At 44.4% G+C, this 20000-nt stretch overlaps 1 protein-coding gene across 1 annotated transcript in view; it reads right to left on the bottom strand.

Moving 5' to 3' along the window:
- plxna4 (plexin A4) overlaps window positions 1–20000 on the bottom strand; it is a 181525-nt gene that overhangs the window by 150809 nt on the left and 10716 nt on the right. Inside the window, exon 2 of the mRNA XM_034526697.1 lies at window positions 18502–18684. Coding sequence (XP_034382588.1) covers window positions 18502–18684 — 183 coding nt within the window. The remainder of the gene's footprint in view (window positions 1–18501; window positions 18685–20000) is intronic.

The raw sequence follows: 20000 nt of genomic DNA, 5'->3' as shown, positions 1-20000 counted from the left end.
TTATTGTAAAATACTAGAGTCATTGGTCCAGTGCCTTTTGAAGCCTCCAGTCATGGTCTATAGCAACTGCCGAGTAAATTGATGATGAATGATTCAAAATGAAATTAAACAAGAAAAAAAGGATGGTGGCAAAAAGATCCATTAGGGTGGGAGTAAAGGGAGTCAGAGGTTTCTGTTCTCATTCACAGTCCCCGAATTGTATCTCCATGATCACATTTTTGTGTTTTCGTAGAAGCATTAACCAACATGCAATACATTTCTCTCTCTCTCTCTCCCTGTACATTGGCTTTGGTGGTTTCAAACTCATTAGTCCGTTTTGATAGATAAGAGGCTTGCAGTTGGAAAGCCACAGCAGCAGCGGGTTTTGTGGGTTATAAAAGCGATGTAATCTGGTTTTGGCAATATAAATCTAAGGAGTTTAGGGAGGGAAAGACTCACTGATTTGTGGATTTGAATTGGATTGAGACTTGTTCAGAACCAGATATAATGTGGCAAATAGCTGTAATCTGAGGGGGGGCTCAAAGGGAGACAGGGAGACAGCCACTAGTGACACATGGTGCGTGAAGCTCACTATTTTGCAGCTTTTGCGCCTGTCTCTTTCTCATTCTGTCTGCCTCCAACTCATTTTCCCTTCACTAAATCCCACTTTCTATACAAGTGATTTTTCGTGTTTCTCTTCCCTTGCCCTGCCACTATGCTCTCATCTCATTTTGCTATGCTCATCCACATAATGTTTTCTTCCAACCCCCATTTTTCCAGTAATCCCCTCCTCCCTTCCATCCCTCCTCTCCTCTTGCTGTCAGATCTCTCTATCCACTCCAGGCCAATTACACTTTTCAGATTACACCCCAATTAAAGGCCCCGTTGGTACTCTGTTTGCATGCTGCAGCTCATCTCTGGGAACTGAAAAATGAACTATGTGTCTGCGTATGTGTGTGTGTGTGCGTGTACAACAAAAAAAAGCCATTTAAAATACCAGCGGCTGATAAAAGCATATGTGCATGTCTGCGTAGGTCTAATCGCAGACGGCAGCCTCTTGCTAAATCCCTGTTAATGATCCTATTTACACTTGTTGCCAGATTGATCAAAGTTTAGCAGTTGTGTGATCCACGGCCTTTTCATCTCAGCTGGTTGGGAGGGGGGGGGGGGGGTCTGTGTGTGTGTTTCAGTCTCTGTGTGTATGGAGGGTTGCAGGGAGGCTGTTAGTTGGCACAGTATGGGGTAGTTGGCACAAACAAGAGCAAGACGCCATGATATAAAGGCAGGGAGCTGGGTGCATTTAAGTAGTGTTCGTGTCGTGTATGTGTGAGCTGCTGGCTGAGATCTGAGGGTTGACGGTAAAAGAGCCATAACGGTCAAGGCCAACCGTTGCTGCAGAACTAAATCATATCTTGTGAGTAAGTGAGTCACAAAGAGATGGAGCCACTGGCTTTGCAAGTCTTTTCTCAACGGTAAATGTACATTTTAAAAGTTGACTTTAAATAATATAAAACAAATAAATGGCCTATAGGTTTATAGTGTGGCATGAGTTTTACCATTCTGTCTTTTACTCTGCTATGCCCTCCATTTATCCTTTCCATACTAATCTCATTCTCTTCTTCACAGGGCGTCATTAGCTCACACACTCATACTCCTCTTGTTTGCCTTTTGCCTAACTATGCTTCCCCTTCCTCCTCTATTTTCCTCTCCCGAGCTAGTCTCTCCTTGCATTGACCCCTCGGGTATTCGCCTTGTTAATTGTTGCAAAAAGATGGAAACTTAAGTCGCTGTCCCGTAAAATTATATTGCACTCATTTGTTGTCCGCCAGAGCTTCAGCCTGAAGCAGCATTGACAGAGAAGAGGTTTTGTGAGGAAAGAGAGACAGATTACACGGAGAAACACAAACAAAACAGAGACGAGAAGCAAGGAGAGAAAACAAAGGGTATTTTAGCTCGAGAATAAGAGAGTAAAGATGAAAGGGTGGAGGATGGTAGAAAGCGGGGAAAGGGTTGCTGGGGTGTTTTATAGACCCTCTCTTCCACTCAGCCCCGTGGATCATTCATCACCTGGACAGAGGCCCTAACGACGTCCACATACACACTGACGCACATACACACAAATGCACTCACACAAAAACTCTTCCATTGTCTTTATGGGTGTTCATTTTCTGTAAAAGCACTCCCCTTGCTATGTTTGATACACTACATCCACAAGCAAGTAAAAGTGTTTGTAAACACTCTCACATTTATGACATAAGCAATAAGTCAGTTTCACAGGACATTCATTACTTTACCACTTTAATGGCAACTAGTCGCTACTTGTGTCCTGAGAAAATATTTAACATGCTACTGGAATTTACTGTTGGCTTTTTCTTGATTTATCTGAAATATAATTGATTAGTTAAATGTTGTATGCATTGTAAATTATGGTGTAGAAAATATGCTTTCTTTATTGATTACTATCAACACCTTTGCAATCCGTACAGTATGATCTTAAATCACATGGAAATCATCACCCTTAACAGATGGCCATTAAATCTTCCAAGTCACGCAATTAATCTAATTCATGATGTGAAAATGTGGAGGCCATAAAGAGAATCGTACAGTCAGTGTCTCTGACCCCACGGGGGAGGGGGGGGGGGGGATTTTACTAAGCTTGCAGTGAAATTAACTATTCACTCCGTCAGTGCCTCTTCACAGTCCTATTGGCATGCAAATCTGCCACTGATTGACATCAATCACCTCCTTTGCCCGTCCAATGGCGAGCCCACACTGCTGGAGTTGGCATTGAGCCACGACTTTGATGATATAATGGTGGCGTGCGCGTGTTTATGGCATCTTTTGGCAGATAGTTCTGTAGAGTGTGTAAGATTAGATTGAACAGGAATACTACCAGTGGGTGGGCTGGGGGTGGGTATGAGGGAATCAATCGGTAGAGACGTTGTGTATCTGTAATCTGTATGTTTGTGGACGAGCGGGTCGGGAGATAGAGTCAAAGTCACTGTTGTATAAATAGCTGAGATCCGAATTAGCACCTGGTCTTCCTCCTTGACACTTACCAGCTGTAATATCTGCACACACAACAGCAAACAAGACTTCTATCACCGTTTCTGAGCATCTGAATGATTTATGATTTTGACTTGCATGTTCTGTTATTGTTGTTGGTCTTGTACTGTATATTTATGCATGAATGTGTCATGGGCAGCAGCTGACTTGCAGCTGTTGTTTATGCTCACACTTGCAACTTGAATATGCATTATATGACATCACATAGTGCTCAAAACAGAAGGCCAAATTGTCCACGCTAACTTCCCCATTGAGCCCCGCAGAATCCCATAATAGTAGATAAATAGTTGCCAAGCAACAGAGCCTGGTAACACTGGTGGTCTGGATATGCTATCGCTGTACAGGAAACACGAGGGGTGAAATGCCTCCTTTCTTTAGCAAAGCAGGCACTTATTAACAGAGGGCCCGGGGAAAACATCAAACTCTACTGAAATGGATTCGGCCATATAAACTGTGAAGTAGATGCAGATCCTTTTTCCACTCGATGCCAACGCTATGAATCGTCTTTGATGAGATAGTGTTCAGTGCTAGCTCAGATTTCTGTTGACACACAAGTACACACACACACGCGTTCAGAGAGCTTCAAGGAGATACATACAATGTGACGAAAAAGAATGTGATTGCAGTCTGCGAATATGAGGCAGAGTTGGAACAATTTGTATAGCTTAGTGTAATATTATTTTTACTCCACTAAGAAAAAGACCAACGCTGCACAATGACGCAGACTACTGTTAGTAGCAGGCCTGAGGGTCCAATATCTTGGATGATGACAATATCTAAGTAACTCAATTTGTGTACTATTAAGCATCCTTTTCTATGTTATGGAATCATCGTCAGTGTTAGACGGACAATATGTACTGAACTGCATTGGATTAACACAGGCTGTAGAGAAGGCCTTGAGCACAAGTACATCTCCTCTATTAACTCCAGAACACAGTTTGAAGACAAAATGCCATTTTTTTTTTCTTCTTTCAACTGATGAGTAATTTCACTCCTCATCCGTAAATCAATTATGTATAATCCCCTGATACAGAGAATTAGTGGCCATTTAACATGAGGAAGCTAAGTGTTTGAGTGTACCGAGTGTGTGGCCATGAACACGTCCATGTGTGTTTATGTGGGAACCGTGTGAGAGATGATTTGTTTTTACAGAAAGAGTTACACTGATATAAACACGCTTCATTTTTGACTAAAGAGGAAGCGCTGCACTAGAAAACAAGCTTGGAGTCACCACAGATAGCAGCACAGAGACATAACATACAAGGCTGTATAACACTGAGTGGCTTTTCCCACCGTTATTTGCAATGGTGATGTTGCAAAAGCATCCGCGGTCCAGTTCAGTGTGGGTTGGGCCACTTTTATCTCCAAGTGTTAACACATCTTCTCATGGCTTCCAGCCTTTTGACTGAATCATCCTCAGCATCTATCTACTTCATAACACATATATTAGTAGGATCATTTAAACATGCAGCTTCACACCCTCACTTTGCATTTTCATAAAATGCTGTTTTTGTTACCGACGTCCATTGCCCTTTTAGCATATCGAAGGCTAAAAATAATCAGCAATTATGGGATGACCCCAGTGTATTTATTTTTCCCCTGGGAAGACATAAAAAAGGGAGCACCAGTGTCTGCAATCAATGAAGGGAAAGGATATAACATATATGGAGGAAGGGTACAGAATTTATCTTCATTATTATTTAACATATTCATAAGAAAAACGATGACTGACTCTCTGGACGTCTCTCGCACTTTTGCTGGCATTCTTCTGGGACAAATGAAGCCTAACTAACATGTTCCTAAGAGATGAGAATGCACCCTCCCCTCCTCCTCCTCCTCATTTGCTTGTTTTGCTCATTTTGCATTTCATCCAACATGCACCACCCCCACCTGCCATAACTTCCAAATTGGCACCACCAGCTCATTATTCAACTACTGGTAGACATGTTGGCCTTATGAGCAAATCAGAAAGGAGTAGCTTATCTAGCAGCTGCAAGCTGGCCTGATGATACTGAGCAAGATTGGAGTGTTGTATCGAAAACTTCCATTGAGTAGTGATTTTAACACCATGAGTTATAAAGGAGGCAAAGCATGGTGCAATAATAGCCCACTGGGAGATTATTTGACTGATAAATGGATCAGCCAATCACGGGAGCAAAGCAGCGAGCTCCTTCTCCATACTCTGGCATCCATCGCTACCTCCCTAATTTCTACATCCGTCTGGATAGAAGTGAGTGGGACTGATGTTTCTATTTCGAAAACGTGTCTCCCTTGGTGTGTCTTCGTTGGCCAAGTCTGTAGCCCACGCTGTGTGAAACGGGGTGCCTGCCAACATGTTCTAACAAACACAGTTACATCTGTAGTGTGCTAAGCCGCCAGGGAATCAGAGCCCAAAGTGTGGGGCATTGTATCACAACACAAGGTACGAGTGAGAATACATGAAGCTAAACCAGCATCCACCTTTAAAAGCATATGTAACATGTGCTGATGATGCAATATGATGCAAGAATGAAGTTTTTTTTTTTTTTTTTTCCTTTCTTGTTTTGGTTTTAAATATCCTTTTGATTGCTGCATTTCTGGATTCAATTTCAATTTGAAAAAGAGCTCATGTAAAATGGGGATCCCAAAAAGCAGAACGCGCCTGTGTTAACAGCAGGGTTTGGTCGCAAATAAACTCCACTGGTGCTCACTTCCTGTTGAGAAGTGCACACACACACTGGTCGGATTTGGACTTTGCTGGGACTGACAGCACTTTCTATGTGGCTGCAACGAGTATTGGACAGGACTTGGAGCTGACAGTTAAGCTGCTACCAAGGACGAGGGCCAAGCTGTGATGGTGGCGGCAGAAGGAGGAGGAGGACAGTGGTGCGGTTGGTTTGCCAGTTGTAGGAGCGGGCAGCTGAGACTAAACGGCAGTAATGGCCTAAGGAGGAGAGATCTGGAGAGCCAAACCAGATGGAACGGCCACAGCCACGTGCCCGCCTGGCAAAGCCCGTGGCTTGTTAGCCAAACACAGACAGAGACAAAGATGTACTCAAAGATGAAGACACAAAGAAGGGAGGGGTGTTACAATGAGACGAAGGGATGGCGTGTCTCCTACATCTCGATTTTCTCTTTCCTTCCAATTCTTTGTTAGTTTACGTATTAAGTGCGCATTTTCTCCAGCCCTCTTTGTGCTCTTCATCACCATGACTCGACATCACATTGTCTGTACCCGAAACCTTTTCTCTGATTGATATTAAGCACATTAGGTGACTATTCCCCCCCTTCCTCTATGTGCTAATGGCCTAAACTCCAATAAAAGAGGTGAAGTTGATTCCATATGAGGAGGAGAAAACTAGGTCCCCATGTCCAGGGAGCAGTGTAGACAAGATGCTGCACTAAGTTTTAGTCAACAATGAACGTAGACGGAGAAAAAAGGAATTGGGGTTGGGGGGTGTTCACTTCAGAGTGTCCTTGGAAGTCAAATTTCCCAGAGTGATCATGTGTCATGAATCAAGGACGTGGAGAAAGGGATCAAATATATCCATGGTGCTGGCTTTTAGAGGACTCAGGCAGGTACTACCAACACAAAGATACACTAAAACACACACACACACACACACACACACACACACCTCTGTAAGCACACAGAGCTCCAGTTTGTGGAGCTGCAGTGCTACTGTGATGGGTAACCTAATTCCATCTTTGACTATTACAGCAGTGAGCACTGACTGGACTGAGGTTGTGCTGGATAATTCTGTCATTCTGGCAGACAATATTCTGACAGATAGGAGAGTAACACATGGTATTCCCAACGCTTTTTTGATGCTTTTGCTCACAAAGGAGCATTGTACTGTACAAAAAGCAGCGCCGTTCTCTCACAACTTTCCCCACTGGATCATTTCCAATTTGTTTTGAGCTGCGTGAGAGGGAGGGAATAGGTAGCCAACACTCCCTACCTCAACTTATCTAACAAATCTCTCACATCATGCCGGGTGCCTCTGTTCTCTCTGTATTTTCTATTATAGTGATGAATGCTTATAAGGACTACATGCCCTCCAAGTAGATACACACATACACACACACACACACAATCACACTGGGGGTCTATTTTGCCATCCATGTTAAACAAACTGCGAGTCCAGTTTCACAGCAGGGATGAATATCAAGCAGGAAAGAGCTGTCGCTTGCTGAGAGCGAAGGAGAGACGTAGTGGGTGTGCAGCAATCGAGTCTCGAGTGAAACTGCTCAAAAGGTGTCACAAATGGCATATTTGTGCTCGTTGTTGCTCTCCTAAAAAAAACAATTAATGAATGAGTTGCACTGGCTCCCTCACTGGATTTTAGTTGGCAGTAGTGGATGGGGCAACTCTACAGACAAGGAGCACTAAAAAGGCAACGCTTTTAACCAATTCTGTCTTATTCCTCAAAAACAATGAATGTCTCTAACTCCAGATTTGCAAGTACCATTCTGTGTGTGGAACAAGGGGGGAGAATCACATAATCCTTTGGGAGTGCTGGTGTAGCTGAGATAAAAATCCCTTTATTATGGCCTATGTGTGGATGGGAAAAGAAAGGAGATGAGAGGAAGGAGAAGAGTGCGAGGCTAGGTGTGCAAGATTACAAATGTTAATTCTATTTCTCTTTTTACTTGCCTCTGCTGTCATTTTTCATATCTCTTCTATAAAATTCCTCTCGCAGTCCCTCCCCCTCCTTCCATCTCATTTATTTACTCTCTCAATTTCTCTCACTTTCGGTCTGTCATTTTGTCTATGAAGCAGCTTCGGTACCTGAGGCGCACTTCAAAGTCTTGATGTCAGACAGACCCAGGGACCCTTTTAAAAGATGTTTACGCCTGCATCTGCTTAATGGGCGAGTCAGAGTAATCTAAATCGCAACTCCCTGACACCACCGCAGCTACATTAGAAGGTGTGTGTGAGCATGTGTGAGCATGTGTGAGCATGTGTGTGTGTGTGTGCGTCTGGGAGATGAGTGGGTGGATAAGCCGAGCAATATAAGAATGTGCAAATAAAGCAAACCAAACAAACAAGCAGGTGCTGGGAGATACAGCTGATGTTTGCAGGAGACTTAATACATGTGAAGGCTGATAGACGCTTCCAAAAACAGAATATATACCAACACGCAGGCTGATGGAGAAGAAATGTCTCACTCAAATACGGCTCCCATTCACACAGTCACATTTTCTATCTAAACCTCCTCGCAATTTCAACAGGTGTGCCTACGCCCACATGCATGCAAACAAGCACAACTCCCTCGAAGGCACACACTTCCATCTGCAGTCTCCCTTGCAGTTGAGCCCCGCTGCACAGTGCAGTCTACCCTAGTCGAGCCTGGCCTCCCTGACTGGCTGATAGTATTTACTGCAGGGAGGAGAGAGAATGACCCAGTTGTGAGGCAAACTGTTCTCTGCATAGAGAGAGCGAGAGAGAGGGAGGGAGAGGAAGAGGGAAGGGAGAGGTGGAGGAAAGAAGAAGGTGTGTAGGGGCACTAGTCGCCCCGAGAGACCCGCGGTGTGCAATGATTGGCCACAGGCGTGCAGGGAAGGGGGGGGGGGGGGGGGGGGGGGGGGAGTGAGGGGGAGGAGGGGAGGCAGAGGGCTCACCTGCAGTGGTGTGTCCTCTAGAGCTGCACAGACTCAGCCGCATATCACAGAGACTTGAAAAGGGGGAGGTAAGTCAGAAAGAAGAATAGAGAGAAAGAGGCAAAGAATGAGAATGAGAATGAGAATGAGAGAGAGAGAGAGAGAGAGAGCGATGAGTTGTTTCTACGGATCCAAAGAATGGCAGTTATTGTAGAAATACGGGCGCTACATGCACCACCACTGATAGAAAATGGATCTGCTTCAACCAGTCATCCATCAGTGATTTTGAGAAAATCCATTAAACACAAAGTGATGAAAGTTTGTCTAGAGTGGAGTGAAGAAGAAAGAGAGACGTACTCGACAAGGAGAACATTACTTTGCCTCCGATAAACCAGCCCTGAAATGAAAAGAACACGGCTCTTCACTTGTCCTTGATCATCATGAGCCTTTAGTTATGATCCTCACACTGCACCATAATATTGGTAAAGGAGGTATTGAAAGGAAATTACACTGTGGCCATGGCAGGGTTACTGCTAGCCATCCATCCGCTGAGCAGGAACAAACTGTGTGACTAGTTGCGAGACATTGTATTGATTTTCTACTGCTGGAGCACAAATTAACAATCGCCACGCAATCATGTGGTACTCGCACACAGGCAAATGCCAACGCGTGAAACTAAATTGAAACGATAATTGAAGCACTGTAATTTTGTTGGGGCGCAGCAGCTACTATAAACTGTTTCTATACTATTTAATTAAGAATAAATTACCTTTAGGAATTTTTAATTAAGAGCTGGCGAGCCCATGCCTTCACAGTCGGCTACACAAGAGTAATTAATGCCAATTCAAGCGCTTCTACTAATGCACAGAAGTAGAAGAAACAGGCAGTCGCGGATTCATTCAGCAGCAGCCGCTGAGGGTGATTCTTAACTGTTCAGCCACCTTTGACATGAGTAGCAGTCTGTGTAAATGTGTGGCTGTGTGTGCGTGAGACAGATATGTGTGGAGTGTTTCTCTGTAGTTACTGAGTCAATGGTAAATCAGTGGAAGAGAGAAAAAGAGAGAAAAAAGCTTGGACATAATTACATTTGCTGGCTTGACACAGACTTGATATGGATGAAGGATGTTAATAGTGATGCTAATTAACTGGCTGAGTGGATCTTGGGCTTGAAGAGTGAGTTTGACAGGCGAGGTAGAGAGGAAAACTCTGATGTGTTGTTTGAGTGTGAATATTTGAGAGATGTAACTAAGCAATTATCGTATGTCATCTGAAGCATGAGTGTTGTCGAAGCCCTGTGTCAACATAACACTATTTTGGTTGCTGGAGAGATATCTGTGATTTGTTTGTAGATTGTATTCCTCTTCCGCCATGCCTCATTGTCAGTCTTTCGGTGTAGATCAGGATGCTTGTGCATATGCGTATATATTCATGTGTACTTATGGAGAGACAGTGTGTGTTTACAGCACATCTTTGGGGTCCAGAGTTTTTATTTTCTATATATATTGTATTTTTTCACGAAGCCTGATTAGTGGCTAACTTTGGTTATACCAAAACTCTTTGGGAAAGACTTTCCGCGATCACAATGCTGAAACACGTTCAAATAGAAAAGATAACCACCAACATGGCTAACCTGCTCCGGAGCAGGTTTTAGTTTAATTATAGGACCAGAACATGTACTACTAATTAATCAGTTGACTGTAATCATACTGACAGGATCCAAACATGGGCAAAACGACTGCAAAGTTATAATGAGCAGTATTAGGACAACAGTGTTGGACGAAATACATCCACAGTAGGTTTCAACATATAACAGTCAATGTTTCAGTGTTTCAGTCCAAACAATGAATCATAAACAGACAAAGTCATTTGAACTGATGAAAAACGGTTCTCTCCAAAAGGTCTACGAATTATGAGATTTCCTGCCGAAGTACTAGACAAACTAATTTTCTATTAAATTACAGGCACAAATTATACTTTGCGATCAAAGCACGGCAGCCAACCTTGTCTTAACCCTGAGCCGGCAACACATCAGAGTCAACTACAGTTCAAACTGCCAGGAAACGGAAAGATCAGAAGTTAGTCATTTTCTCTCTGCAACTTCTCCGCTGGCTCGAGCCTTTTCACCCCCATGTACACACTGCGGAGAATAGTCACTCATATCGTACACGGCTCAATAGGCTGCCACATACTGGTCCACTTCTCAATAGGTGCAGACTCACGAGAGTGAAATGAACATCAAACTCCATTTCACCGCGCTCACCCTCTCCTCCCATCAGACGGTCTCCCTTTACCCTTTCTCGACATTCTCTCCGTCTCTCGAGCGTTCACCCATCATTCGTGCTCGCCAATTTTGCCCTCTCCACTCTTTTAGTCTCTCTTTGACATTCTCTTCCTTCTGTAGCAGTGCACCCACTCTCTTCCAGCTTCCCATGTCAGAAATGATCTGTGTAAATAAATAACAAAATCTATTTCTCCAAAGCTTGTGTGTGAATACTGATTCAATTGCAGAAGACGGTTGGAAAAAACGGTAAAATATCCATCAGCGTCACATCAAGTTGACATTCCGAGGTAGTTTCATTCAATTCTGACTCAGAGCTGTTGTAGCTAATCAGCCAGTTAAAGTGGCATAAAGAGCATCTAAGCTGCAACACCATTGTGCATGGCCCATGATTCATAGCTGGAGGCTCACCTTGGCGACAAGCTGCCGCAATACAGGAGTTTAAAGCAATCGCGTGGTTCTGACTTAGTCTGCATGTGTAAACATGGTGTCAACCTGCAGTGAAGCGGGTGGTTACCAAGGTTGGTTGGTTGTGTGTGTGTGTGTGTGTGTGTGTGTGTGTGTGTGTGTGTGTGTGTGTGTGTGTGTGTATTGCCCTGCTCAGCCCCTGGCAGCTCATCAATTATAAAGGAGCCCTGGAAAGGAGGGATCAGGCCAAGCTACAGCAATGGCATCTATAAATACACACCTGAATGACACGTGTGAGGTGAACTGCTTTTTTTTTTTTCAAACGACCACGTACGCACACATGAAGGGTGAGAGCCAAATGCACGAGCAATGTCATCCACCAGATCAGGGCACTTTGTGTATCTGTTGAGTCAGGAAGGGAGCGCGCACAGTGGTTGCTAACCTGAGCACCATGCGATACTCCGTCTAAATCAGAGGAGAGATCGCTTTCCTCCTCTTCGCTCCTGTCTTTCGTCAACTAAACACTCGCACATAGCCAAATGGAAAAGTTGAGGGGTGTGTGTGTGTGTGTGTGTCCAGGAGCGCGGGTACATTCCGTTCTGGTCTGGAAGGCAGTGCTCTATCACACACACTAGTGTTCCCTTGTCTTCTCCTGCTACCTCACTCTCTGTTCCTGTGTCCCTCCACCTTTTCCCTTGGATTCTTTAGCCCTTAGTTTATCTCGGCATCCATCCATCTGTACTTTCTCTCTCTCTCTCTCTCCCGCACCATGTGGTGCACATTCAATCTCCCAGCAATATATCCCTCACTGCATCGCTCCATCTGTTTTCTCTCTCTCCCCATCATCATCATCATCATTATCATCATCATCATTTTGCAACAATCCGTGCCCACTTTCGCTGCCTTTTCTATGTCTCCACCCCATCATCCATTCCCCATCTCATTCCTTTCCTTCCTCCAACTCTACCCCGAGCGAACACTTCCTGACTGAATTCAACATGGACTCTGCCTGCTGCCCAGTCAGACCGCCTGGCTGCTGGACGAGATGTTTTGTGTTGGCAGCTGGCACGGCAAGCAATGTGGGAATTGTGAGCACACAAGGCAAGCAGTACCTTCTGATCCTCTTCCCAGGCCATTACTGGACTTCCCTTCTCATTAGCTCCCGTGATTTTCTGCATAGAATGTTCTAATATAGACGCAGAGATTCGTATACAAGTACGACACACACACACACAGACTATTTACCACCTCACGAAATCTAGGGGAGAATTTGGTCTTTGGAAGGGGGCCAAAGCAAACATTGTGCACCAAGCAATTACCAGAATAAGATGCATGTGGAAACAATTGGCCAGGAACAATGGTGCAAAAAAAGAGCTGAGAAAAGGAACATAAGGTGAAGGGGGGTGGCGGGGGGTTCCCATTGACTGATTCCCCTTGACATGACTTTCTATCTCTACAACAAATAACAGAGTAAAGCTGGGTAACAGACAGTAGTTAACACAGCGAGACAAAAACACCAACACATTAATATTGAGTGTGTTCAATCAGCCTTATAGCTGTGAGGTCAACAGCACCTGTCATCTTTTACCAGCCAACCATCATCAGACCAGATCCTCCTAATGTGCAGTCAGTTTTATCAGCATGCGTGTACAGTAATGTAAGATGCCCTTAAAATGAAATACATGTACAATATATGTTTAGATGTGTGTGTGTGTGTGTGTGTGTGTGTGTGTGTGTGTGTGTGTGTGTGTGTGTGTGTGTGTGTGTGTGTATGTGTGTGTGTGTGTGTGTGTGTGTGTGTGTGTGTGTCTGTGTATGTGACGTCTTCTATACATTCTATCCTGTGTGGAACAGCCTGTGCTACCATGGCAACTCACAAATGAGCATGCTTTAGTGTGTGCTGCTGCGCTAGCTGGTTTGGGTGCAGCAACACACACACACACACACACACACACACACACACTGCCAAGGCAACTAGGAAGACTGCTGAGGAATACTTAACAGTATGGAAACATTGACATTCTAGGAATACTGGCTGAATGCAGCAGCGGTTTAGAACACTGTGGAGAATGAATGGACTACTCGTAGCGGTGTCTGCATCTGTGAGGACCTGTGTTGAAAAGCATTGTGTTTATAGCATAACAAGGTTGGGGAAGGGGCTTAAATCACAAACCACTGTCCACACACACACACGCACGCACACACACACACACAATGCCTGCCTGCCGTCCTAAAGCATATTTCATCATTAGCTCTAAGCATTTAATCCTCTGCTCCACTGACCATGGCTCAGCTCAGCCCATTTCAATAATCTGCATCTGGGGCTAACCAACCCATCATACACACCGGGAAAGACAAGTGAGAACACACACATACACACACACACACACACACACACACACACACACATACACACACGTGGAAACAAGGACACAATCAACCCACAAAACATATGGTACTGGTCCAGAGCAATGACTATCTCACGTAAAAGCTCTGTCACCCACACGCGCATACATCTATCCATCTATAACCTATTGTTCCAACAGCAAAGCCAGTTAGCAGAACTGCCCGGTTCATTTATTAGCCTAGGAATGCCACAGTAATGCAATGTTAATGTGAACATAATAAGATCAAAAGAAAAATAAGTGGACATATATTTCAAACAAATATCTGATTGGACTGCGAGGTTTAAAGTGTTGCTGAGCAAACACAAACGTGTTCTTCACCCTCCAAAGCCTTGGAGTGGCTAATAGGAATCAGTATCCTCATACATCCGCACAGGAAGGTGATATGGAGAAATAGGCAGAGGTTGAGTCAAAAGTGGGAGTTTGACCTTTCTCTTCCCAACAGCAAACATTAACCATTCAGCATTGGAATTGACCCGTTTCTAGCTCATGCCATTTCCCCTGACAACCTTAAATGACAGATGTCTCTCGCTCTCTCTACACTACTCCTGCCAGCTTTACTCGTCTCCTTCCAGCTATAGCTTTGCAAACTACCATTGATTCACCTCTCACTCTCCATCTGTCATGTCAATCTACCCTCTCCTTTCACTTTCTTGTAAATTCTTCCTCCATTTCTTTTCCCTCGATCACTTGCCTCCTTCTCCTTCCTCCTCTTCTTCTTCCTGTGTGCTTGCTTCTTGCCTAATGCTTTCCTTTCTTTTGTCTCCGCTGTACGATCACTCCAAGAAGCATGCATGTGTCTGTTGCACAGAAAACACACACATTCACCCCAAGCTTCTTCGACCTCACTGCCCGTGTCAAGTTCAAGGTTAGCTGCTCATTGTATCGAGCGGCCAATGCTCCCCCATCAGGACGGACAGAGCGGAGATGCATTAGCACCTCGGCAGGTGGCCCTCAATCTCATCGCTTCACTCTTTCTTCTCCACCTCTACCCTCCACAACTCCCCCACGGTCCCATCGTCAACCACACCATAAGCGGCTCCATGGAGGTACCTGGCCAGCCTTTGTCCAGCAGCGTGCACTGCGGTGCGTGTGTGCAATGGTGCATGCATGTGTGCTTCTCTCAATACACGCGATTGTGTGCAGTGTGAGTAACATGCATGTGTGTCCGTACAGACGTGTACCTCTCATGCTAATGTGTAGTCTGACCAGATGACCATAAACTAAACCAAAGCCTACAGGGGGTTAAGGCTTTCCTCTTGACCTGCTGCTGTGCACTGACCTACAGCAAATGGGTTTAAACCTTACCCAGCCACAGCCTTTTATCTCCATCACATCTCCATCTCCTCCTTAAGCCACAGACCAACGCACACACAAACTGACCTGACAGACAGGCTGACAGAAGCCATATGGTCCATTCACTTCCAATGGCAGGAGGTAGCCATCAAAGAGCTCTCACAGCAACTCCACTCAGCCATGGACAGAGAGACGGAGGGAGGGGAGAGATTAAAATTATGAGGAAGCGGAAAATTATGAAGAGAGGGCAACTAGAGGTGGAGAAATGGAAGGGACGCAAATAAATAAGGAGGAGAAAGAGGTGAGGAGTTTGGTGAAGAGAGTAAAGAGGAAGAGACATTCAATCAATTCAAAAGAGTCAGAGGTGAGGTGGAAACCAAAAGAGTGTGGAATAGGCATGGAGGTGTACTGTGATGTGAGGGTCTTAAGCATTGTGTGAGACAGTAAAGGCCGAGCATGGCTGTGGGCACATACAGAATCCTACCGATTCAACAGCGCTGCCTGTTTTATGCTGACAGGAGGGTATTATGAAATTCAGTTTGGACGGGTTCAATACGGACTGTACGCAACACAGCCAGTCAGCATCAGAGACATGTTCGTGTGTGTGGTTGTTTTACTACTATCTTTGTGAGGACAAACTTGAAATTGGTAGACCATGAAAGTGAAAGGGAAATGTTGGCTGGTCCTTACTAGGACTTTGGTTGTTTATATTGGTGAATCTCTGTAGTTTCTTCCCAGGCTAACCTTACTTTGCAGATTTTCTTTTGCTCTCAGACTTCCACAACAATCCACATTAGGCTCATCTTTATGAACAGCTGTATAATTAATGGACAACATTAATGGAGTCTAATCGCCATCGTCTCTGTTGCTATCTCAATTATTGTTCTATGTCTCCTGTTGATCTCTAGTTTAGGTGAAAGTTGAGGTGAAGATTGCGGATAAGTATGTAGTTGTGATAATTTGGGTTGGGTTTAGGGGCTAGGGAATGCATTATGTTAATATTTAATATGTTAAGTATAGAAGTACGACCATGTCTGTAGTCTGGTCCACTGGTCTCTTGTTATACTAGTGAAATGTCACTCTGCACCCATTAACATTAAACTATTTCACAAGCAAATTTAATTTAATTCACTCAGCTTCCTGCCTAACTCTACTTCACGATGTCATAAACGTGAGCCTGTAAACCCTAATATTTAGCTCATCCAAACACCATTGTATTAAATTCACTACACTCTCTTACCGTAATGCTTATATTTATTGAGGGTGACGTATTAGTCACAGCATCATAAATAAGAGCAAAAAACAGAAGGGTAGTGAGTGAGAGAAGAAGTGAGAGAAAGGAGGAGGAGGGGGTTGAGGGATGGACCAAGTAAGGTGGAGGAGTGTATATAAATCAACATCCATTAGCACAGGGGTTATAAAGTCACTGATGAAGGAGGAGGACTGAAGCTCAAAACCTTTTATTGTCTTGTTGTGGTCTTTTATTGCCTGTGATGTCATCTAATGGTATAATGTTAATGACAGGGGAGGGGAAGTATGTACATGGGAAGGGAGGATGGGATTGTAATGGGGCTGTGTGTGCATTTTGTGTAAGTCTGTATTGACACAGGATATTGATCACCTTTTGTTAAAGATGCTGAGTGTCTGTAGAGAGATTTTTGTTTGCCTGACCATATGTGCACAATATGATCTTCATTGGTGTCGGAGTTTCAATAAGAACAATGCCAAAATCCTGCAGACACGGTGCCAATATGTGGCTTTGAGAGGCCTGTCTGGAGAGAGGCCAAGGGAAAGACAAAGAAAAGCTCAGAAATAACCAGGGAAAAACTGTTTCTAAAATCTTCATATATTCAAAAAACAACTTTTACTGATATTAATACTCTATGAGCCACAAAATATCCCATTTCTAACTCATCACCACAGATGAGCAGTAGGTAAAAAATTGAAACATCTGCCTGCGTGTTGGTTATTGTATTACATGGAAAACCGCTGCCTCGATCACAATAAACGACAAACACAGACGGGGGCCGCAATCAACGAAAACAGATAATCTAAAAACCAGCGCGCCTGTGAAATCAGTAGAAAAACATCTCTCAACGTCTTTGTTTAACATCCTCCACTCCGCCTTTCATCTTTCCCCCTTCAACTATGCACATAGACACTTTCTTCCTTCCTTTAAGACATGCATCGTTTCAGGAATACAGCCCATCTGTCCAAACTCTCGCTTCTAGCTCAGCCTTCCACCGCCTCCCTCTGTCCATCTCTCGTTCCTCCTCTCCGCTCAATGCTGGTTTTCCCAGGCCTGTGAGGCTCACTGCCCCAGCATTAGTCTCAGTCACGGCCCTACGATATTGGTGTGTGCGAGTGCGAGGAAGTGGGAGTAAAAGCACAGGAGCGACCACCCTTCTATCGCACCTAGCAGCAGTGCATCATCCCATTAGCCGAGAAAAGGGCTGCCACATTGGGGGGGGGCACCGGGGCATGAGGAGAGTCTTGGGTGGAAGCAACAACACGCCAAAACCCAGCTTATCCAGTCCTGTTTAACTCTGAGGAGACAAATCTTGTTTAGCCATGGGCTTTGCTGTCACACAGAGTGTGACATGATTTTCAAGGGAGAGACAGTTATGGTCAAAGATGTTCACAAACGATGGCCGACGCTCACAGATACAGTAAACATTCCCCCAGCTTCAAAGCCATCAGAGGCCATACAATTACTAATATTACACTAATAACCTGAATTCCCGCCACTATATTACAAATGAATGTAAAGAATATGGCTAGATATCAAAAAACTAATGTGACTCATCGTTTATTTTACTGCTACTGTAATGAAGTTCACTAAGTGACTTCGTAAATGATTCATTCTATTCTGATCCCTCACTTTGCCTCAAGAAACAGATAAGAAACGTCGTCTAATCAATTCTGCAACATGCTGATCTGTGCTGTCTAGCAAGTTCTGCAACATGCTGATGTGTGCTACAATCTGCCCCCAGGGCTCTGGATTTTATTCAAGTCCAAAGTGAAGGAAAAGTAGAGCCGATACTCCTGATACTGTGTGTACCCCAGTGCATGTGTGATATATGGTGCAGTGGATGAGGAGGATGTTGAGAGATACCAGATAGGCTTGGCTCTAGGAATCAAAAACCCTCGAGGGGCTCTCCTGACTCCCCCCCTCCTCCTCCTCCTCCGCCAACCCTCAAAACACACACAGGCACATTTAAATTCTCTCCACAGTGAAGTACACACACTTCCTCCATTCACTTTCTCTTTCATGAGCACACACACACACACACAGCTTGTCCCCGCTGCAAATGCAGTCGACTCAGCTGATTTGCCTGAAAGTCAATCTGCCTTACGACTACAATCCTTTCTCCAATCCAGCAGTCCCCAATTCCCAGCCCTTACTCCACATTCTAACAGAGACAAACCAAATCTCTGCCTCCATCAATTCAGCCATCCATGATACCCTTCATCCTGCATTCTTACCTTCTTCACTCGTCCGCTTTTCGTGCCCACGAAGACCAGCGAGTGGTTCTTGTAGACGTACGCAATGACGGAGGACATTTTGTCTACGCCGTCAGAGAAGAGGGGCTTGCCACGCACCATCTCAGACACGCCCAATGGCGCATTCATGTCGAGGCCACAAAAGTCGTCGTCAATGGTCAGGAGCTGCGGTGGAGAAGAAGGGAAGAATACGTCACAAATCAGAATCACGCTTTCCATTAATACTAGAAATGCAAATGTCTTTGCCTCCAGATTTAACATGAAGGCCACTGCTTAGACCAGCACTTCATGAATTCTTCTTCTGGATGGAGCTGCATGCCACAAAGGTCCTAAGTGGGGAAGGTTTGGGTTAAGTTAGGCAGAGAGTCTGATAGTGGTATTGAACATGGTTATCCAGGCCATACCTGAAGAGACCTAAAGAGAGAATTCAACATGAAAATGAGAATATATCTGTGTGTGAATGTATTTCTTTCAGGGACAGACATTATAGGGGGGAGGTACGTGAAAGTTTGTGTGAGCATTTGTATGCTTGTGTGCGTCAGAGAGAGAATGAAGATGGAAGAAGACTGCAGTCAGGCTCTAGCTCTGTAATAGTGCCAGAGGGTACTCTGTGAGGCACAATTTCCCCCCCCCCCCCCGCAAAGATTTGAAGTGAGCTAGGTGAAATAAACATAAATAAAAAAGCTGCATCATCACACCGAGGCAAATCACTGCAATTTATTTGAATCAGAGTGGGCAGACGTATAACTCTTGATGGAGGCTCCTCCGTTATGCGTCCTGTGTGGACATGCTGCTGTGATTTGCTTATTAAATGCAAATGAGTGCATGCCTTTCATGTATTGTGCCTCTCTACATTTTATTTTTGCATTCATGTGTTTTACCCTGTCGGGGGGATATTCATAGCAGTCACTGTGGGCAGAATGACTTATGGGTTATGATAAGAGAATAATGGTGCCGGAGATTGGTCATTATTCCATGTGTGTGGATGGATTTGAAACACTGGATTCAGGACTGAAGCAGACATCGTTCTTGATTAATAGCTTAGCAATGTGGTGGGTAGCTTTTGGGAGAGGCGCCTCGGCAGTTGACACTGCCGTTACGTTCTTTCAAAATGCACGGAAAACATCAATAGGAAGAGGAGATCGAGGGTATGAGTTATTAAACCCCAGCATTATTGTCGGGACTTGATGAAAAGCAATTTCTTGCAGATTGATTTGTGTGTACAAATGAAGCCCTTGTAAGACAACATGATCAGTACTGGTCTAATATGAATTATTAGGTATTGGTAATAGGTCATTATAAGCCAAACACAAGGTTAGCTGACATTAAATTCATGTTTAACTCAAAACAGTGAAGCAAAACAAAAGAGCTAGAGGGTCTTTTAGTTTGTCTTATTTTCAGTTTTTTTTACTCCTGGGAGTGCACCCCCTGGGCTTTCGATCAATCTCTCGAGCACCAAGTGTCTCCTCTCAACCTTTCAC

The sequence above is a fragment of the Cyclopterus lumpus genome, chromosome 23, assembly GCF_009769545.1.
Source record: "Cyclopterus lumpus isolate fCycLum1 chromosome 23, fCycLum1.pri, whole genome shotgun sequence".
Classification (NCBI taxonomy): domain Eukaryota; kingdom Metazoa; phylum Chordata; class Actinopteri; order Perciformes; family Cyclopteridae; genus Cyclopterus; species Cyclopterus lumpus.
Note: the sequence above shows the minus strand (reverse complement) of the source record. Positions and strands in the feature narration are given on the sequence as shown.